Raw genomic sequence first — 23,141 nt, 5'->3', positions numbered from 1 at the left:
TCAATCGCCAGTTTCAAGTCTTCTTCAATACAGCTTGATGTTCATTTTGTAAATTATGGTCCCATCTCGAGTAAAATAGACGATAATTTTTTTTAATGTTTTCGGGCGTGATTGACAAGTCGCCTTGTCGCCTTCTCGTCCAAGTTCACGTCACTTTTGGAGCCAGAAGTGATGAGAATTTTCACCGTCGCCATCTTCCTTATGCCAACCTCTAGGCTTCAAGTCCAAAAGCCAATGTGTGATGTGTGTCCATATATTTTTACGGCCTATGGTAGCATTACATTTTGCCACCTGGCAAAGCTGCAACATTTAAAGTGCACTAGGGCACAAACTAACTCTACTTTTGTTTGTTTTCTTTGCTATTATTTATAAATGTTTCCAGATCATAGACACTCAACAGTTTATTGTATCTGTATAATGTAGACCTCATTTTCATCATATTGACACATGACACTAATGTCTGGTGTTTACCAGTCTGGATGGCAGGTTTAATCTTGACATTATGTGGGCTCAGTCTAATGATCTGCATCTTCCAGACAGTAGTTATTCCCTGAGTGCAGTTGAGGACATCCTGCGACCACGACTGTGCTGGGCTTCAGTAGCCATGTGTGTTTATTACTACCAACCTACATGTATGTATAGCATTTCCCACCAAATCAACCACTTGCACCATTATGTTGGTGGCAACCTGACAGCTTCACTGCATCTACACCCTCCATTTGTATCTTCTCCACTCTCCTCTCCTCTCCTCTTCATCCCCCCCCCCCTCCCATATACTGCAGTGGATCTAGTCTACAGTAGTCTCAACGCCAGACCCATGAGAGTTTCTATTTGTGCTGTCTGAGCTAACAAGGAAGTAAGCCCTCTCCTTTCAGCAGACAGGGACAAACCGGTCTGATGGAGGAGGCCAGAAGGTGGACAGGAGAGGCATGGATGCTACTGTAGCAGTGAGGGAACAGATGGGGGAGGGGGAGGGGTGAGATTGGCACACGGTAGACGTGCATGGTGTCCGCTCGGGTATGGCATGATGGCGGCACAGTTGGAGTGGGACGAGTGCTAGACCTTGCCTCAGTATTTTAACCCTATCCTCACCTTGGTATCTCAAATTGTACAGGTTATATTCCAGCAACTCTTCATCACACTGTCAATATTCTGATGCATGCTAACCTAAGTCAACACTGTCAATATTCTGATGCATGCTAACCTAAGTCAACACGGTCTATATTCTGATGCATGCTAACCTAAGTCAACACTGTCAATATTCTGATGCATGCTAACCTAAGTCAACACTGTCAATATTCTGATGCATGCTAACCTAAGTCAACACTGTCAATATTCTGATGCATGCTAACCTAAGTCAACTCTGTCAATATTCTGATGCATGCTAACCTAAGTCAACACTGTCAATATTCTGATGCATGCTAACCTAAGTCAACACTGTCAATATTCTGATGCATGCTAACCTAAGTCAACTCTGTCAATATTCTGATGCATGCTAACCTAAGTCAACACTGTCAATATTCTGATGCATGCTAACCTAAGTCAACACTGTCAATATTCTGATGCATGCTAACCTAAGTCAACACTGTCAATATTCTGATGCATGCTAACCTAAGTCAACACTGTCAATATTCGGATGCATGCTAACCTAAGTCAACCCTGTCAATATTCTGATGCATGCTAACCTAAGTCAACACGGTCTATATTCGGATGCATGCTAACCTAAGTCAACACTGTCAATATTCTGATGCATGCTAACCTAAGTCAACACTGTCAATATTCTGATGCATGCTAACCTAAGTCAACACTGTCAATATTCTGATGCATGCTAACCTAAGTCAACGAAGACCCTAACACTCGCCCATTTGCCAAGTATTTGTGCATCAGCTACAAAATACAGCATGTGTTAGCTGTCAGACTTGCATAGGGCTGTCAAAGAATATTCTATATTCGAATATATATTTGAATATTAAAATTAAAAGAATATTCGAATATGAAAATTCATATGTGATTTTATTATTATTATTTTAATTTTGTTTGTTTATTTTTTACATTTAAAACCTGGCCAAGACGGCAACATAAAAACATCGTTTGCCTGGTTATTTAAAAAACATTACAAAAGTGTAGGCTACTGCTGTACTAATGTTGACTGAATAAATATGAAAAATGTTTATCTTTATGTTGAAATAAAAAAAGTTTATGTTCAAATAAATATACCATGTAGTTATTATAAGCGATTCTGGTTGTATTGGTTTGCCTTGCCACGAACGAGAAAGAAAAAAAAATCGAACGAAACATGTTTTGTTTAGAGGGAATATTCGAATATATGATTTTGGGGTAATTTTGGCAGTCCTAGACTCGCATGCAGCTAACAGATGGAGGGAATTTTGTTTGATTGACAGCCAGGCAGGTGGTGTTCTAGCAGCCGTGTGTTATGACGCGTGTCAGTAGGTGACAAAACGCTCTGTGTCCGGCTCCTCACGGCCCCAATGGGCCCCAAACACCAGGGGCTTGATGGTGTGTGTCTGTGTCGTCCCAGTGGGAACTGACCTCCTGCTTTCATTTTCCAATTAGTCATTGTTTGTGGCTCGTTAGTTGTCCAGCAGCGTGAGGTCGTGGCGGTCTAGTAGTCTGGTACCCTGACACACGTCACACACACACACACACACACACAGACAGACAGACAGACAGACAGACGCACGCACGCACACACACACACACACACACACACACACACACACACACACACACAGACCTCCTCTGGAGCACACGTGTAGGTCTCTGTCCTCATGGCCTGTCCACACGCTGCTGTCAGTAGTAGGCTTTGCAGCATAGCACAGGTTGCTACGTAGCCTGGTTAGTGTAATGTCCTGGATTAAGCAGCACTGTCGAGTTGCAGCAAAATCGACAGTTTGTGTTTTACTCTGAAAGGGTTTTTCATCCCTTGAATCAAATTGTACATTATCAGCTTTATTTTAGCATGCAGAAGTAGCGCGAGACCCATTCCTGGCTGTTCATTGGCTAATGAGTCTCGCATTTTGGTCCTCCGCGCTGACGCCACTCTCTCTCTAGAGGACACTAGTTGCTACCAGGCAGAGCGCCTCGCCAGAAACAGAATCTTACACAATTATCAGTGGAATGAGGAGACATGTTCAAAAACAAGTGATAATAATGATGGCATAACTAGGGTTGGGTACCGAAACTCGGTACCGGTACTTTTACAAACGGTACTACGTGTACCGAAATGCAACGCCGATTTAGGTACGCCTCATTTAGGTGCCATGCCTGAGCAACTCAGTGAAATATCCACCCTCCGGTGCTCCTTCACTAACATTATAGGACATAATAACACAACATTATTGTTTGAAATCCTCTTTACAGCCTCTTAAAAAACTGCTTTAAATTTTAAATAGTACCGTTTCGGCACTAGTAGCACTTTAAAAGTATCGTTTTAGCACCGCTATCAGAAAAATACAAAACGGTAGCCTAGGTATACCCTCAGTTATACCCTAGGTATAACAGAGATAGGTAGGTATACTGTAGGTATAACTGAGATGTCTTTGTTCACAGTGTTTTGCATGTCTTTGGTCATGGTGTTTTGCACATGATTTGGATAGGCCTGCCATGTGCATGCTTCTCTCTTTCTGATAGAGTGTTGATTGTATTTGAATACACTCGCCTGGCTGCAGTGCACCGTGGGATTTGTTTGTCAGAGCGCAGAGTCGACTTATCCACTTTTATTGGCTTGTAAAACGCAAATGAAGCCAATCCAATTTCCATATGTTTGACCTGGGGGGAATGTCTCCCTGCTCCCCTTCTTCTTCTTCTTCTTCTTCTTCTTCTTCTTCTTCTTCTTCTTCTTCTTCTTCTTCTTCTTCTTCTTCTTCTTCTTCTTCTTCTTCTTCTTCTTCTTCTTCTTCTTCTTCTTCTTCTTCTTCTTCAATTTTATTTGTAGTGCACGATTCAGAATATCAGAGTGCTACAGAGTTAAAAGCATAACAAGCAGACAATACAACTGACAATAGTTAAAAGTTATCATAAGTTAACTTAAAGACCCCCTAAAGTAATGTTTCAAGATGTAATAATTTGTGTCTGATGGTTTTTCCCACAAAAAAGGTTACATTATCTTGTTAAAATCCTTAAAATGACTTCCCCTCCTTCTCCCTCATTTAAAAATCCAAAGCAACCAATCAGAGTGATTCTCACTCGTGACAAAGTGACGACAAGGGTTCCTGACCAATCTGCAGTATGACGAGTTGGGAGTGAGAATGTGTTGGTGCTTTAACTGCTGAATACTGGACAGGGATTGGCTCCAAGATTTGTGATGTCACAAATCTTCCTCGTTGAAAACGGCCTTTTCAGTGAGCTCAGAGAAACTTTCCACTTTCAGAAGATGATTGTGGAAACAGCTTCTAGTGTCAAACTCTGCACAGACATCATTCTGCACAGAGAAGCTCAGACATCCAACTGTAGGAACAAGAAGAACAACTGATTTTTGACTTTAGGGGGTCTTTAAGAAATATATACCACCCTTTCCTGGCTGCACATCAGAAACAGTCAATCCAATCAATCAATTGAATTTATATAGCGCCAAATCACAACAAGAGTTACCTCACGGTGCTTGCCTTTATAAATAGAGCAGGTAGAGACCACATAAGGGGCAAAACACCCTTAAATCTTGTATTTACGTTGTCCTTCAAATGTTTAACCTTAAGGAGAAGATTTAAGGGTGTTTTGTCCAACCGATTTTATTTTATGGGCACCTTAACGCGGACTCTAAGGAAAATCTTAACTTAAGGTGCTTTGTGCAACCCGGGCCCAGGCTCTTTATTTTAAACCGTTCTCACACGCACTGGAGATTCTTACGCCACTGCCAAGGTCATGTGGCAATTGAAACAATTTCCCACCAAGAGCAGAAACCCAGCTCTCATGTCTAATCAAACAGACATCAACCCAGTCTTTTTTAATGAATGACATAAGCTTTTATTCTGCTGTTTTGTTTGTTTGTTTTTTGCAGACAGGGTGGGAGTGGGAGTTGCTTCAGGCGAGCGATGCTTAGTCGATGTTGTTCCCTCCCACTGGAGCTGTCATGTGTGACTCTGGCCTGTACTCAGCATTGTCACAGTACATGGATTTGGACCTTGATAGTATACAGATGTTTAGTAGCTTAAAATTCTGTGCGACAATGATAGCACAGCAGACAAGAAAAAACATGAAGCAAGTTACGTGTTATGCAGCACACGGGTTGTACTGTGTCAGCTAGGTGTCCGTCTTTGTCTCCTCTGTAAGCGCGTTAGTTCCGTATTTTTCTTTAACCAGTTTAAGTGGACTGGGATTCATTTCTACACATGATGGACTGTTCTATTCAATCTTTCACAAATGTGTCAAAGTAAAATAAGTTGAAATTTAATTTGTGACAGCTACTGAACTGGCCAGTTCCCATTGGTGAAATGCTAATTAGCCTTTCTCTCTCTTACTCACTCTATCTCTCTCTCTCTCTCTCTCTCTCTCTCTCTCTCTGCCCTCCAGACTTTAACTACAATACAGACGGCTACGAGGGGGATGGGGCGGAGGACGGCAAGTCCCAGGATGGCTCAGAGACCATGCCCTTCATAGATGAGTCTCCCACCATGTCGCCCCAGCTGTGCACCCCCCGCGGCCCTGATGGAGAGACCGTCTCCCCCACACCACCAGAGGGCCTGCTGCCTGGGGTAAGGAGGACTCACACATGCGCGCACACACACACACACACACACACACACACACACACACACACACACACGCACACATACACACATGCACACACACACTATTATGATGATGATTTTTTTTTTTACATTTCCCCTCTACATGGTTCATATGCAATGGGGAAGGGAGTGATAGATGGGAGAGATGTAACATAAATCATTAGGCACCAAACTTCATTCTTAAAGATGAGATGAACCCAGCTGACAGCTGCCATGTCGTGTTATGATTGGTTGTGGTGTCATGTCGTGATATGATTGGTTGAAATGGGGTAGAAATTTGATAGTACTATTTGACGTCAGCAAACTGTAGATTACTGTTATGAATGAAATCTTGAAAAATGAACTTTTGATGTGAAAAAGTGTGAGAAACGAAGGAAATTAGATTTTTGTGATTTTCTTTGCATACATTAATAAATAGGTGCACTGAAACACCCAGGTATTTGAACTAAAATGAAGCAAAAAATCATTTGTGGGTTCAGTTTGACTTTAAAGTCACCGAAGGCGAATGCAAATGCGCGAGCGTCGCAGACTCAAACAAATCTTGTCTGAGATGACAGGGTTGAGAGGCAGACCACAAGCCGCACAATGCCGGATGTCGATGATTTGATTTGACAATTCTGTCGACTGGCTTTGGCATTGGTCAATCATGGCGTGTTCCACCCCCAAATCGAGTGGGATTCAGCGTGTTGTCGTGCTACGCGAGTGGGACCCACGGAGTACCAGGCAGCCACCTGCTTCGTGCGGAGCGAGCGGACAATCCGATGCATGGGTGCTGCCCGCCCGCCTGGAATTTCCGAGGGGCGACCCCTGACAACCACGCTCTCAAGCGTGTGCCTTTATCGCTATTTCTGTAAATACGATATTCCTGGAATGCGCGTTTTAACGAGCCAGTTACATTTCTTTGCATTCTTAGAGATGATTGTTTTTGTTTTTTGTTCATGTTTCATACAATTGGCCAAGTTAGTAGTTAGTTTATGGGATAGGAATTCTGCCAGATGACAGGCACTAGGCGCCATTTTCGACTTCATTTGGAAGAGAAAATTATCCTGAAATGAAGATTTGATTGACAGCTGCCATGTCGTGATATGATTGGTTGAAATGGGGTAGAAATTTGATAGTACTAGGTGACGTCAGCAAACTGTAGATTACTGTTATCAATGAAATCTTGAAAAATGAACTTTTGATGTGAAAAAGTGTGAAAAACTGAAGAAATTAGATTTTTGTGATTTTTTTTGCATACATTATTTAATAGGTGCACTGCATACCCAGGTATTTTTGGGTTCACCTCGACTTTAAGCAGAGTGTCATGAAAAAGGCCTTATATTTCAATCTAACTGGCATTAAAAATAGGCTTTAAAAGACTCAAATTATGTCATTATGAAACTTACAGACACTGTATTTAGAGTATTATTATAATTGATGCTGGTATGAGGTCAGACCACTGAGCTATAAATATGGAGACAGCGTGGCTATCTCCGCTAGGGCTGTGCCGATTCACTTATCTCCCGATTCGATACTATCACGATACTTGGGTGCCGATTCGATATATATTGCGATTCTTAAGTATTGCGATTCTACGATTATTGCGATTCGATATTACGATTTATTGCGATTTTTGTTTCTTTTTTTATTGTATTTTTTTCAGTTTGTTTGCTTTTTTACTCTAGAACATGGGAAAAGTTGAATCATACACTTCTAGAGACTGTATATTATATCATGAGTAGGGCTGGGCGATATAGTTAAAAAGTATATCGATATAACATCTTTCATATCAGTCAATATCTATAATTATTGCTCATTTTAATTACCCGTTTTTATTAATAAAAAACATGAGAAGAAAAATGTTGCATTTAGCCACTTCATTTTGAACCACCTTATTTTCAAGGCACACAGGTAGGTCTAATTTGTCACACACACACACATACATGCTCTGAGTGCAACTGCAATTACAGACATGGTGACGTTTTACTTTGATGACAGCCTAGCGTTGCCAGCCTTCTAAAAAAACGTTTGGTAACGTGTATTTCAGGGTTGTAGGGTTAATGTTAGGTGAATCAGAGGTGTGGAAAAGCCTGGGTTTTCCTTTGACTTGCTTAACTACAAATATGTCATAGGCTGTAGGGCTGGAGGGCGACCCAGCTGGGTTTGTTGGGCGAGAAAAAGCCTTGCCTCGCTGAAAATGCGGTAGGCTCCATTTCTCCATATCAGTTATATACCCATCAAGACTCCATCCAAGCAGAAGACATAAAGTTATAAGCTGTGTGCTCAATAGATGACACGAGTTATTCCTGTCCCAAAGTACAAGTAAAACCTTTCTAACATTTCAACTTTGTCTCTGCTCACAGAATTGAGCTGCGGATGCCATTCCGTAAAGGAACGTTGAGGACATCCATATTTGTGAAATTGATGTCTTAACATTAACGTTCATTTCCAAGGTGCTTATTAATAGATAGAAAACATGTTAACACGTTACATTAACACAAATTTAAACTCGATCACCCACATCGAATTCTTTGTAACGCCGGGTGAGATCAAACGAGTGGCGTCAGCGGAGCGGACTCATTAGCCAGGAATGGGTCTCGTGCTACTTTTACATGCTAAAATAAAGCTGATAATGTACAATTTGATTCAAGGGGGGGAAAACCCTTTCAGTGTACAACACAAACGGTCTATTTTGCTGCAACTCAACAGTGCTGCTTAATCCAGGACAGGAGATGTCAGGACTCTCGGCTCTGCATTGTCAAGGGATATGATTAGCTGTGTGTGAGTGGGGGCGGGTCATGGGGCGGGTGCACTCGGAATTTGTCAAGGTTCAAGGTTCAAGGTTTCTTTATTAGTACCCGAAGGTAAAATAGTTATGCAGACGGGAAGTTCAGCTGTCCAGAAGATAAAAACAAAACATACGAAATCACAAGACATCAAACAAGCATCATTACAATAGAGCACATTAAAATACAGTAAGATCAAAGTAAAACCATGATAAAGTGCTTTGTGACAAGACCTAGAGTGCTAAAAGACTAAAGTGCTTCTGCACGCACTTGTGCGCGCACACTTGTGCACGCACACACACACACACACACATACACACACACACACACACACACACACACACACACACACACACACACACACACACACACACACACACACATGTAGCTACTCATGAGATGCTCAGAGTGTCATGTATGTGCGGAGTAGGAATGAGAAATAAAACAAAGAAATCATCCCGTAACAGCTTTGTTTAGCAGTGCAATGGCAGCAGGTACATCTGTCTGTAAATGATTGGCTGTTTCCGTGTCACTTGTACTAACAAGGTACATGATTGGCTGTATGAGCCACGGAGCAGAGAGAAGCGCTCTATAATGTGATGGATGAAAGTGGTAACATTTCATACATAAACAGAAAAAATGCGATTATCGATTCTGGAATAAAAGATCGATTAAAAAAATGGTGACATTAAAAATCGCGATACTTAAGTGAATCGATTTTTTCCCCCACCCCTAATCTCCGCCCAGTAGGGTCGAGTGAAGCCGAAATCCTGCCAGATCAGTGAACCAGATTCTGCGCAGTAGCTCCCTTGAGTAGTCTGGGCACCTTTCACCCCGCTTTTTGTCATGGGGCGTAAACCACGGAACCAGAATGAACACCGGAAGGCAGTGCGCCAAAAAACGTCTTTGTTGCCGTTAGCTTGACGTCTCTTGCCTCGATTAATTGTCTGATGCAAAGCTCCTGTATTGGCTTAAAAGATGTGAGATTGTGAATCCGCAATGTTTCTAAAAGAACTTCTTCAAAAACTTCGTTCGGTACGTCCATCTTTTGTTTTGTTGTTTGCCGTTCTGATACTTGGGTCAATTGTCAAGTTAACGTAAAAGTTGGCGAGCTAGAAACCCTGCCATCCGGTCTAGGGCGGGCTCTAGGCCGGAACCAGGTAGGGTGACAAAATCAATTGTGAGCGGAAGCCAGGCTCTTTCTCGCCGAGAAGAGCCTGGTGACGCGAGGTTACCCTTGAGTTAGAACCTCTGTGAGGTCGCCGCTCCTCTGAATCTTCTTATGTAGAGCTGCTGTTTCTAGATTTGCGCACAGTGCGTTGTGCATTTATATACAGTCTAGCTCTGTAAATATGGCACTTTAAGTTGTAATATTTTTTGTCTCACCAAAAGTAACCAGGAAGATTCCCACTATGAGATCAGTTTATCAAAATGACGCCTGTACGGAAATCTGATTTTCGTTGTTGGAGATTGAGCTCGTATCAGCCAGACAAGTCAGACCTCCGGGCTGCTCTCACTGTTATAACATACTCAGCGTCTGGCTTATGTCAGTGATCATGTAACATACTCAGCGTCTGGCTCATGTCAGTGATCATGTAACATACTCAGCGTCTGGCTCATGTCAGTGATCATGTAACATACTCAGCGTCTGGCTCATGTCAGTGATCATGTAACATACTCAGCGTCTGGCTCATGTCAGTGATCATGTAACATACTCAGCGTCTGGCTCATGTCAGTGATCATGTAACATACTCAGTGTCTGGCTCATGTCAGTGATCATGTTATAACATACTCAGCGTCTGGCTTATGTCAGTGATCATGTAACATACTCAGCGTCTGGCTTATGTCAGTGATCATGTAACATACTCAGCGTCTGGCTTATGTCAGTGATCATGTAACATACTCAGCGTCTGGCTCATGTCAGTGATCATGTAACATACTCAGCGTCTGGCTCATGTCAGTGATCATGTAATAAACTCAGCATATTGGCTTACTTGGTATTTCAGTACTGAAGTCAATGGTGACTGGTTTCCCCTCAAGTGTGCTGGCAACTGCCCTGTGTGTTATATGGACAAACTTCACCTGTGTTTCAACTGGCATGAGGGTGACTAGATCATTTTTGGGGGGAACTGTTCATTTAAGAGTCTTCCCATTGTACGCATTGTACACTTCTCATCCCAAAGAGACCGCTATTCCCAGATGAGACCTTCCCTTCTTCATCATCTTTTCAACAAGTGCGTTCCTCCTGAATAACATCCACTCTCTTATATCTTCATCCTCTACTTGATTCGATTTGCTCCAATTGCTCTCAGAAACTCCTTAGGTCTTATTTTATTTCTTTTCCAAGCAGTCCTCTGACATGTTCTTTCTACGGTCACAGGAGGATTGTAAAGGCACTGTAGCTCTGACCCTTGATCAAGTCAAGTGTATTTGTATAGCCCTAATTCACAAGCATGTCCCAGAGGGCATGCTACTGTTGCACTCATTGTGAGTCACTCTGGTTAAGAGAGTCATGGTACTTAAATGTAAACCTATCTCCATCTAGTGGCGGGATGGAGTAAGAACATACAGAACATTCCCACAAGCTTGCTAGAAACATAAGATCCTATGTAAGGGATAAAACTAGTTCCAGATAGGACTAGAATGGGCTAATTAATTGTGAAAGCTCCAATAGTCAGTGAAGGACCCCTATCTTCGCATTTTATTTTGATCACAGTCTTGTTTGAATAAAAGTGCTTGTGAAATCGCTTAATGATCAGTGTTTCCCCTACCATTGCCTTATAGCCTGACACACATGCATTCGTTCTGTTGACCATCTCTGCGTTTTAATTGGATCCTTTCTTGCCCATCCCCCTGCCCCCGTCCCACCCAAGCAGCAAACCTAGGGTAGAAGTGAGCAACTGCCTTTCCGTGAAGACCACTGTGCTTTAGGATGAAAGTGAACCAGTGCCAATGGAAATGGCTTTGTCTGACAGAGGCACGGAGCTGACTGCTTTGATGCTGCGGCGGGGAGTTTGTGGAGGATTCCTGTCAGAGCATCTCAAAGGTCTTCCCTCACTGCCTTGTTAAGCGGGCACTTTCCGCTGAGTCTGCACGACGAGGGAGCCAACACTGACACTTCCATGCCAAGCCATCGCCTCGGAAATATGCTGTCAGCACGGGGAGTTTGTGTGTGCGTGCGTGCGTGTACTGTGCATGTGTTTGTGCGTGCGTGCGTGTGTGTGTACTGTGCATGTGTTTGTGCGTGCGTGCGTGTGTGTGTGTGTACTGTGCATGTGTGTGTACTGTGCATGTTTGCGTGTTCATGTGTGCTGCAGCTGTGCACAGTATTTAGAGGTTTGTGGCACACCAGATAATTCAGGAGCGATTACAAACATTTTATTAGTATTCATAATGATGATATTATTATTATTATTATTAATATTCATAATAATAATAATAATAATATTATTATTAAATTTATTTATGTATCTCTCTGGACTTCCCTACAGCTGTGCAGCAATCTCTGACACAGGGGACAATTGTTGCCAAGAAACTCATTCTGCAGAAATGGAAGTCCCCCACTCCACCCTGTTTTCAGTTGTGGTTGACGGACATGATCTCTGTTAGACGAATGGAGAGACTCAGGTTCTTGACGACCAACTCACCTGGGAGATTTCAAACTATTTGTTTCTGGCCTACCTTTGACGACGTTAGGGGGGACGGGTGATTCGCCCGGCCGGTCTCTCTCCCTTGTGGGGGATCCCACTCATATATATATGTATATATACTGTATATTTACAAGCACAATTTATATATATTTACTATAACTGTAACTGGTGGCACTAATGTATGTATGTTTTTTCTTTCTTTTCTTTTCTTTTCCTGTATCTGAGATTGTTCATTTTTTTGTTTTTCTGTGTTCTAAATTTTTTTAATTGCTAAATAAAATATATATATATATTTTTTTAATGTATATTTACACATTTATTTAACTTGATTTTATTTTTTGATCAAAATGCCTTTCTAAGTCATGCCATGTAAATTAGGCTAAATTAGACTAAAATAGGTGGGAGGAGCAGGAGGTTAGTAGTAGCCTGAAAAACTAGCCTAGATTCTGCTACATTAGCAAAAATGACCTCCATGTGACGTTTGGGTCACCTGGGGGGGAAAAAGGAAGAAAACCATTATTCCTCTCTCTTTAATGTGAGCCAGAGAAAACTAGAGGGGGATGGTGGAGAAGTTGTGCGTGTCACTTCCTGTACACTTTACACTGAGCTCTACAGGTCAGGAGGGGTCAGGAGCAGGGTGATATGGGTCATAGGGGGCGGGGGCGGGGGCGGGGGCGGGGGGGTGAATTGCATTCATTCACACACACACACGCTCAGTGTCTGCATTTCCTGCTATTCTGTCAACTTCTACACTGTTGCCTTGTGAACACTTCCCAGCTTCCTTTCGTCTCCACTTATCGATTTTCATAACAGCTTTCAGTAAAGTCTGGTCATTTGAAGCTTTCAGTAAAGCCTGGTAATTTGAAGCTTTCAGTAAAGTCTGGTCATTTGAAGCTTTCAGTAAAGCCTGGTGCTTTGAAGCTTTCGGTAAAGCCTGGTCATTTGAAGCTTTCAGTAAAGCCTGGTCATTTGAAGCTTTCAGTAAAGTCTGGTCATTTGAAGCTTTCAGTAAAGCCTGGTGCTTTGAAGCTTTCGGTAAAGCCTGGTAATTTGAAGCTTTCGGTAAAGCCTGGTAATTTGAAGCTTTCGGTAAAGCCTGGTAATTTGAAGCTTTCGGTAAAGCCTGGTAATTTGAAGCTTTCGGTAAAGCCTGGTAATTTGAAGCTTTCGGTAAAGCCTGGTAATTTGAAGCTTTCAGTAAAGCCTGGTAATTTGAAGCTTTCGGTAAAGCCTGGTGGTTTGAAGCTTTCAGTAAAGCCTGGTGGTTTAAAGCTTCCGGTAAAGCCTGGTCCTTTGAAGCTTTCAGTAAAGCCTGGTCCTTTGAAGCTTTCGGTAAAGCCTGGTCGTTTGAAGCTTTCGGTAAAGCCTGGTGGTTTGAAGCTTTCAGTAAAGCCTGGTGGTTTGAAGCTTTCGGTAAAGCCTGGTGGTTTGAAGCTTTTGGTAAAGCCTGATCGTTTGAAGCTTTCAGTAAAGCCTGGTCATTTGAACCTTTCGGTAAAGCCTGGTCCTTTGAAGCTTTCAGTAAAGCCTGGTCCTTTGAAGCTTTCGGTAAAGCCTGGTCGTTTGAAGCTTTCGGTAAAGCCTGGTCGTTTGAAGCTTTCAGTAAAGCCTGGTCGTTTGAAGCTTTCAGTAAAGCCTGGTGGTTTGAAGCTTTCAGTAAAGCCTGGTCGTTTGAAGCTTTCAGTAAAGCCTGGTCGTTTGAAGCTTTCAGTAAAGCCTGGTGGTTTGAAGCTTTCAGTAAAGCCGTCGTTTGAAGCTTTCGGTAAAGCCTGGTCGTTTGAAGCTTTCAGTAAAGCCTGGTCGTTTGAAGCTTTCGGTAAAGCCTGGTCGTTTGAAGCTTTCGGTAAAGCCTGGTCGTTTGAAGCTTTCAGTAAAGCCTGGTCGTTTGAAGCTTTCAGTAAAGCCTGGTGGTTTGAAGCTTTCAGTAAAGCCGTGGTTTGAAGCTTTCAGTAAAGCCTGGTCATTTGAAGCTTTCAGTAAAGCCTGGTGGTTTGAAGCTTTCAGTAAAGCCTGGTCATTTGAAGCTTTCAGTAAAGCCTGGTCATTTGAAGCTTTCAGTAAAGCCTGGTCCTTTGAAGCTTTCGGTAAAGCCTGGTCATTTGAAGCTTTCGGTAAAGCCTTGTCATTTGAAACTTTTGGTAAAGCCTGGTGCTTTGAAGCTTCCGGTAAAGCCTGGTGCTTTGAAGCTTACGGTAAAGCCTGGTCCTTTGAAGCTTTCGGTAAAGCCTGGTCCTTTGAAGCTTTCGGTAAAGCCTGGTCGTTTGAAGCTTCCAGTAAAGCCTGGTCCTTTGAAGCTTTCGGTAAAGCCTGGTCGTTTGAAGCTTTCAGTAAAGCCGTGGTTTGAAGCTTTCGGTAAAGACTGGTCGTTTGAAGCTTCCAGTAAAGCCTGGTCCTTTGAAGCTTTCGGTAAAGCCTGGTCGTTTGAAGCTTCCAGTAAAGCCTGGTCCTTTGAAGCTTTCGGTAAAGACTGGTCGTTTGAAGCTTTCGATAAAGTCTGGTCGTTTGAACCTTTCGGTAAAGCCGTGGTTTGAAGCTTTCGGTAAAGTTTGGTCGTTTGAACCTTTCTGTAAAGCCTGGTCGTTTGAACCTTTTGGTAAAGCCTGGTCGTTTGAAGCTTTCGGTAAAGCCTGGTCCTTTGAAGCTTTCGGTAAAGCCTGGTGGTTTGAAGCTTTCAGTAAAGCCTGGTGGTTTGAAGCTTTCAGTAAAGCCTGGTGGTTTGAAGCTTTCGGTAAAGCCTGGTCCTTTGAAGCTTTCAGTAAAGCCTGGTGGTTTGAAGCTTTCAGTAAAGCCTGGTGGTTTGAAGCTTTCGGTAAAGCCTGGTCATTTGAAGCTTTCGGTAAAGCCTGGTGGTTTGAAGCTTTCGGTAAAGCCTGGTGGTTTGAATCTTTCGGTAAAGCCTGGTCCTTTGAAGCTTTCGGTAAAGCCTGGTCATTTGAAGCTTTCGGTAAAGCCTGGTCCTTTGAAGCTTTCGGTAAAGCCTGGTCCTTTGAAGCTTTCGGTAAAGCCTGGTCCTTTGAAGCTTTCGGTAAAGCCTGGTGGTTTGAAGCTTTCAGTAAAGCCTGGTCATTTGAAGCTTTCGGTAAAGCCTGGTGGTTTGAAGCTTTCAGTAAAGCCTGGTGGTTTGAAGCTTCTGGTAAAGCCTGGTCCTTTGAAGCTTTCGGTAAAGCCTGGTGGTTTGAAGCTTTCAGTAAAGCCTGGTCATTTGAAGCTTTCGGTAAAGCCTGGTGGTTTGAAGCTTTCGGTAAAGCCTGGTGGTTTGAAGCTTCTGGTAAAGCCTGGTCCTTTGAAGCTTTCGGTAAAGTCTGGTCCTTTAAAGCTTTTGGTAAAGCCTGGTTGTTTGAAGTTATTTTCATTCATCGGTTTCAAGTGAAGAAAGACTCATTGTGCTGGTGTGAAGCTGCTGGCCGGTGAACTATGTGACCTGTAATTAGAAGCAGCAGCGCTAGGCTAGCAGCACTTTAGCCGCTCTCAGCTCAGCATCTCAGACTCTCAGCAGATCAATATGAGAGACAAAGACCAGAGGGGGGAGCGAGAGAGAGACGATGGGAGGAAGAAGTCGGGAGAGATGATCTCTTACTGTCATTGACATGAAAGAGAAAGAAACGTGCGCACGTGTGTGCATGTGTGTGTGTGTGTGTGTGTGTGTCCGTCTGACGAGGAAGTGGCTTTTGAGCAGAGAGATGACAAGAAGGTTGGAAGACGTGAAGCAGACAGAAGGAGGAGTGAGAAAGAAACGTGTATGTGGCCATCCAGGAAGTGGCTGCATATCATCGTTGTGAGGGGAGGGGCGGATGTGGAGGGAGGGCAGACCTCATCGACCGAGGCGGAACAGTGCCACACACACACACACACACACACACACACACACACGCGCGCGCACACACCAGGAAGCCCAGCGGAGGAAGGGGGTGGGGTAATGTAGGCAGGGTCCTCTCTCTCTCTCTCTCTCTCTTTCTCGCGGTGTCCAGAGTCCAGACGGCTCGCTCTGAAGGGAAAACACTGATGTGTCCAGGCAGGCCCTGAAGAAGGGATTTGCACACCGAGGAGAGAGGGAGAAAGAGAGGGAGAGAGGGGGATGATGGAGGAGGACGAGGAGGAGGTGCTGTGCTACTTGGACAGGGTGCTGGACGAGGAGGAGGTGTTTGAATACGAAGATGGGGAACTGGAGCCCATCACTCCGACACATAGACAGTTCAAGGTGAGACAGCCGCTGCACAGCTGGGAGGGACAGGGGCTCCAAGTACTGCCAGCCCACCGGATGCATTGGGAAATAATACACACACAACACACACACACACACACACACACACACACACACACACACACACACACACACACACACACGATTCTGACACTCTAGCCAGGCTTGAATGCTTGGCTAAATATAGCCAAGTGGAAAGTCTTATTGATGTCCTCGGATGATGTGGCGTCACTATGTGCTGCTGCTGCTGCTGCTGCTGCTCTGTGTGTGTGTGTGTGTGTGTGTGTGTGTGTGTGTGTGTTGCTTGGACAGCCTCTGATGCCCTCACATGGCTTCCAGAGGCAGCTACTCTATGACACATTGATCTGAGCCAACAGTCTGCTACTTGTTTAAGGAAGTTGATATTTTCTTCCTCGTGTTAACTTCTGTCTGTTAAAGGAACAGTTCGCCCAAAAATGAAAATTCTGTCATGTGGCCAGACAAAACCAGTGACCATTGACTTGAGTTAGTGTGCTGTACTGAAGTCAATGGTGACTGTTTTTCTCCCACCTCCCTGAGTGTTTTCTGGACAAACTCCACTTCTGTTTCAACTGGTATGAGGCTGAGTAGACCATGACAGGCTTTTCTATTTTGTGTGTGTGTGTGTGTGTGTGTGTGTGTGTGTGTGTGTGTGTGTGTGTGTGTGTGTGTGTGTTTGTGTGTGTGTGTGTGTGTGTGTGTGTGTGTGTGTGTGTGTGTGTGTGTGTGTGTGTGAGTAGACCATGACAGACTTTTCTTTTTTGTGTGTGTGAACTGTGTGTGTGTGTGTGTGTCTGTGCGCGTGCAGTGTTGGGCAGTAGCTTGCTACAAGTAGCGAATTTGTAAATTACTGTTATGACAAAACTGTTACTGTTAAAACAAAATGAAAATATGCTACCGTTTGTTTACTGCTGGCCTTGGAACTAAAGTTTATAGTAGCCCGGTGGCCTGGCATTAACCTTGCTTGCAAGATGGATAACCTCGCGAGATCAAAAGAGATTCTCTCGACGTAATCCATCTTGATATGCACAGGCAGTTAAGATGATTGGCTTAGAAACCCGAACCATGGCCGGCTCGTCGAATCAGCGGCAGCCTTAGGCGGGCTTTCTGTGTGACCCTACTGAGAAGCGTCTGGGCAAGTAGTGGGTACATGGTCTTTGTAGTTCTTTTCACTCGTCAACATGGCTGCCGCCGCGGAAGCGAAAGCTAGCGAGGCTATCGTAGATGCAGCAATAACTTCAGTTATTTCTCAACTGGACAGCATTTCCAAAATATCAAAACGTTTATTAATCCAATCCAATTATTAATCGCTCATGTGTTAGTTTGTGGAAATTCCCGTGCAATAATCATAACTCTGGCCCCAGCCCACATCACTCTAGCCGGAGCACATGTTAGCCTACATTAGCTTCCACAAAACACACACACAAAGCTGCGCAAAAGCGCTTTACGTTCTTTTACGGAGATAGCGAGGCAGCATAGTAAATAAACACATGTGGCACTGCGCTCCGTTTTCATCAATGAATATTAATAGCGCAAGGGATGGCCACTCGTCAATTCCCTGCGCGTAGCCAAACACTCCTGGCTGCTGTTAGCCGCTAATTAGCAACAAACATTTCAACAGGCTCATACCCCCGAACGAGGCCCCATATGTGTTTATTAGTCCTCCGGTCGCAAACGTTACGTCAGAGGCATGGCGATCTGATTGGTTGAAGTTAACACGCACCAGCGGTGATAGACAGATGGGTCATCCAATCACCTGCCAAGTAGCTTGGAAAAAGTGCCCGCCTCCGTCAGCGGGTTGGATTACTGCATTTCCAGATGGACTGGTTTAGTGAAACGTAAACGTAATGTGAAGCTAAACCGTCCATCTGGCAGCGTCAGGTTAGCCTGGCATGGCCTGCAAAAAAAAAAATATATTTTTTTTTGCAATATCGATACTTGGCGTCCAAATATCGATACAATATCGTCAGGCAAAATATCGTGATACTATGGTGTATTGACTTTTCCCCCGACCCCTAGCTTATAGCTTAGCTTTCTACATTTCGATAGCTTCAAAGAAGTGATGCTATATTTTAATGTAGAGTAGCTGGTGGCTTAGCTTACTACATTTTCCAAGTAGCTTGCCCAAAACTCTGTCTGTCTGTCTGTCTGTCTGTCTGTCTGTCTGTGTGTGTGTGTGTGTGTGTGTGTGTGTGTGTGTGTGTGTGTGTAGCACAGGGAGGACAGAAGGCACAGTGGTGAAGCATGCAGGGTTTGCTGTATGTATTCAGGATTCAGTCCTATTTTCCAAGCGTGAAGCGTGAAGCTGCCAGGCAGGAAGTCAATTCGCTTGTTAAGCTGTGACGTATGACCTCCGGAAAATACTACTTCCGTGTCCAAGCGCCAAGTGTCCAAGCCTCTCTGCGTTGTCAATATGCTGCAGTGCTGCGTCCTTCATTGTTGGAATAGATCCCAGACTAAAAACACGATTCATTCATTCTAGCACTTTCCTTGCGATGAGAAAGAGAAGAGGAAATGCAGTTAATAAGGTATGTTACAATTCTGAGAAAGTACGTCGAAAAACAAAGTCCCCCCACCCGCCAATTTTTTTATCCAATTTTTTATCCCCCATTAGTGCTAATTTTAATTTATTTATCCTGGTTGCTGCTCCACCCTCTGCCGATCTGGGGAGAGCCGAAACTGGCTCCATGCTTCCTCCGAGACATTGGCAGTTAGCCAGCCGCTTCTTTTCACCTGACAGGGGAAGCTTCACCGGTAGGACATAGCACGTGGGAGGATCATGCTATTCCAAAGAGTTCCCCTCCCTCCCAACAGGCACCCCGAACGACCAGAGGAGGCACCACTTCAGCGACCAGGATATTGCATGTTTTGGTGAGGGGTTCCTATACAGTATGAAGGAAACCCCCAGGGGGCACAGGGAGAACATGCAAACTCCACACAGAAAGGCCCTTTTGACGACCCCACCCGGGCGGTGGGCACTCGAGGACATGCGGACGGGCATGCATTCCTTCAGCGCTCACAGCGTCCCAGGTGGGAATCGAACCCAGGACCTTCTAGCTGTGAGGCGACAGCGCTACCACTGCGCCACCGTGCCCCCTAGAAAAACAAAGTTTGGCGCTAAGGCTAAACAGATTATCTATAAAAAGTTATGTTAAGTTAAAGAAAATATATAAAAAGATCCGCCATACATTAGTTGTTTTGAATGAGGCGAATGAGGAGTGGTGCCGCTTTGCCCCGGAGGTGACGCGGGGTGAACGTCTGTCGTCAGTCTTGACAACTGACAACCTGACAACGCTTAACCTGGTGTGACCGGCTAAGCGTGAGCTCAACTTCAGCGTGAGCTCAACTTCAGCTCTGCTTCTGTTAAGCGCCAGGTGTGAACAAAGGCTAACTGAATGTGTGTGTGTGTGTGTGTGTGTGTGTGTGTGTGTGAGTGTGTATGGACAGAGGGCACAGTGGTGAAGCATGGCGCGTATGCGTGCGTGTGCTGCAGCAGGTTGGCCTGCTGGGAAAGCCTTCCGCTGCTCGTGCACTTCTCCTCTTGCCCCCTCGCCACACAGAAGCTCTTTGTATCGCAGAGGGAAAATATTCCCGCTGTCGGAAAAAAGACTTTTCTCCTCCTTTCCTGTCCTTTCCCGAGTCAGCCCTGCGCACACACGCAACGTGCAGACACACAGCACAGACGCTGTACGTTGTCTGTGTTTACTGTCTCTGTCTTGTTTTTCCTCAGTGGTCAGTGCGACTACCGGGATTTGGCATCACGTCTTAAGTCAAGATACTGATAGGAAACCCTGTCAGACGAGACCGGGGAAACCATTTCAATAAGCGTTGTGGCGTTTGCAAAAGACCTCACAATTCTGGTGTAAGTCTCTCTAGGCAGCGTGTAAACACAAAGTGTTTTCGGTGCTTGAAATAGATGGTGAGCAACAGGACCTGGCGTATTCGTAACACTTCCAAGAGATGTCGCTGCCCCGTGTGACTCATTTCCAAATGCTGTTTGTTTTGCGTTGCAGTGTCAAGGAGTGAAAATCAACTTTGAGCTTCTCTAGGAAGGAACACCAGCAACAAAACAAGTTACTGAGAGGCTATTTAGCTTTCAAAAACCTGTCGAAGGCCCACCCTGGTTCACTGTTAAGCAAACAGCTGTAGGGTGTATACAATAACTTACCAATGCGATAATGTAAATCCAATTGAAAATGTTGTACAATATGCACACGAATGTGACATGAGCTGTGGATATCAGTTTCTTAACTAAGGCTTTGGTCACAAACGGAGCCTTCATCTGAAATGCATGCATACTATTCAAGCTGGAAACTGTCAGCACCTGTCACACTCGGTACATGTACATGCACTTAAGAAAATCAAATTATTGCGTTAGTCCGCCTAAAACCGGACTTTTGAAATGCATGTAAACATGTTAGCTTGACTGAAATTGAAGTTATAAAAGTCCGACTAACACCCAGATAATGCGATTGATAGTCAATTTACTCCTGCATACAGGCCAGTCGGAATGGAACTGGACAAGGCGATCAGCGCATGCGCTGACGTTCTTTGACCCGGAAGTCGAACGGTGTGTAAAACTGTTATGTTAGCAGCCATCTGTGTCTAGTGTTTTTTTTCTCCCATGGAATTAGTTTCAACTGTATTGAGCTAACAAGGGGCAGCTTTGTGTTACCTGACCATCCCTGCGTTTGAGCGGTTTATCGGCGCTCTCTCTCTCTCCACATTAACACAACCTCGCTCGACCACATAAACACAGAACACAGCAAAACACAATGTCCTATCACTAAAATACACACAGGGCACAGCGTCTCTCAACATAAACACACTGCCACACTATTATGGGCCAGAAGTGATCGTTTGGGGGGAGACTTTTGTATAATTATTAGGGGTGTCAAAAATAATCGATTATAAGATGCATCGCGATGCGGACGTGCACGATTCTGCATCGATTAACAAATATCAAAAATCGATTATTAAAAATAAAAAAAAACTTTTTTTTTTTTTTTTTTTTAGAATCAAATAAAATAGAATGTAAGTACATGCAGTTGTTTATTTTAATTATGGATCATAATACAATGCAATTCCAAATGCACTTTTATTTTAAAAGTAGCCACACAGTGAGAAAAAAGAAAGTGAGAAAAAATAAATCATGTATTGCGGAAAAAGTGATGCATCGATTTAAGATGCATCGCGATGCATCGTGATGCATCGTTTAATCGAATCGAATCGAATCGTTGACAGATGAATCGTAATCGAATCGAATCGTGAGGCCAGTGAAGATTCACAGCCCTAATAATTATATCATCTTTTTTTTATGAAATGAGGTTTCCAGACCAAATTTCAAGCAGAAGGCCACACATGCATAACCTGATCACCCCGCGATGTCGTATGACGTCAGCTATGTTGTTGTCAGTCAAGTCCAAGTATGACGCCTGCCATGACGTCAGATATGCCAGATATGCTACCTTATGCCAGCGTTTGTTAGATATAGGTCTGTCTACTCAAGCCACTGGTTGGTTTGTAAACTACCTCTCAAACCGTAGACAATGCGTTCAATTTGGTGATCTCTCCTCCAGTGTCCTTGGTGTCACAAGTGGCGTGCCACAGGGCTCCGTGCTAGGGCCAACCCTTTTTATCATTTATATAAATGATGTAGGTCGTAATATAAATGCCTCTGTTCATCTTTACGTGGATGATACCATTCTGTATTGTTGTGCGAACACTGTTGCCCTTGCTTTTGAATGCTTACAGTCTGCTTTTGATGTCTTACAGTCAGACCTGTATCATCTCAAATTGGTGTTAAATGCAGACAAAACAAAAGCCATGTTCTTTTCTTTCAAGAAGGTGCCAGCTGTTCTCCCCTGCATTCTGTCAGTGCAGGGTACCCCTATTGAGCTTGTGGCTTCTTATAAATACTTGGGTATTTTAATTGATGATGTCCTCTCTTTTAAACTTCATATTGATTTGCTGGCAAGGAAGTTAAAGTTGAAATTGGGCTTCTTTTTTAGGAACAAATCTTGTTTCTCCTTTAATGCAAGGAGACGACTGGTTGCTGCCACCTTCTTGCCGCTTTTGGATTACGGTGATGTTTTGTACATTGCACATTAGCTGCACATTAGCTGTCTGACATAGAACTGCTCTTCTGTGGATACCCCTCTCTGTGATTTAACTTTGACTTCAGTGGGTAAGTGCTTAGGCTGTGTTATTTTGTGTTATTAGTGTCTGCCTTATTCTAAAAGGAGTAGTTTTTTAGGCTAGTTTTGTCTCTGAGTGAACCTGTGGCTCAGCTGGTTGATAGCTGGTTGATAGCTCTCAGCTGACACCAGCCCAATCACCCACCCACCTGGGAACGACGGGCGCTGATTAGAGAGGTGTGGCTTATAGCCCTGTTGAAGCAGTATTTCTGAACACTGTCATAGAATAGGTTTTTTTTTTACTACCTCTCTTATTCTACCTACTCATCTACCTAACTATGTGTTTTCTTCCCATCCCTGTTGTAACCTCAGCCCACAGACGCCGTAGACACGGCTGCTTCAGGGGTAGTAACTCTGGTAATCTCTCCCACCCTAAGCGCGCAAACAGTCCTTTTACTATTGCCGGAGGTCTCTGGAACTGTCAGTCGGCTGTTAAGAAAACTGAGACCATCTCGGCTCATGCTCTATCTCAAACCCTCCACTTTCTAGCTCTCACAGAGACCTGGATCATTCCTGAAAACACTGCTACTTCTGCAGCGCTCTCTGCATATTCCTTCTCC

General features: G+C 43.9%; 1 protein-coding gene across 3 annotated transcripts in view; it reads left to right on the top strand.

Annotated features, from left to right (window-relative positions):
* The window catches only part of abr (ABR activator of RhoGEF and GTPase), a 387,908-nt gene that overhangs the window by 143,442 nt on the left and 221,325 nt on the right, over positions 1 to 23,141 (top strand). Inside the window, exons 3-4 of one of the 3 annotated variants that reach the window (XM_083650477.1) lie at positions 5,530 to 5,711; positions 16,178 to 16,363. In XM_083650477.1, the coding sequence (XP_083506603.1) occupies positions 5,530 to 5,711; positions 16,178 to 16,363 (368 nt within the window). Of the gene's footprint in view, positions 1 to 5,529; positions 5,712 to 16,177; positions 16,364 to 23,141 lie in introns of those variants that run through there. The other 2 variants (XM_083650474.1, XM_083650475.1) reach the window with 2 other exon arrangements.

The sequence above is a fragment of the Poromitra crassiceps genome, assembly GCF_964638095.1.
Source record: "Poromitra crassiceps genome assembly, chromosome: 1".
NCBI classification, from domain to species: domain Eukaryota; kingdom Metazoa; phylum Chordata; class Actinopteri; order Beryciformes; family Melamphaidae; genus Poromitra; species Poromitra crassiceps.
Note: the sequence above shows the minus strand (reverse complement) of the source record. Positions and strands in the feature narration are given on the sequence as shown.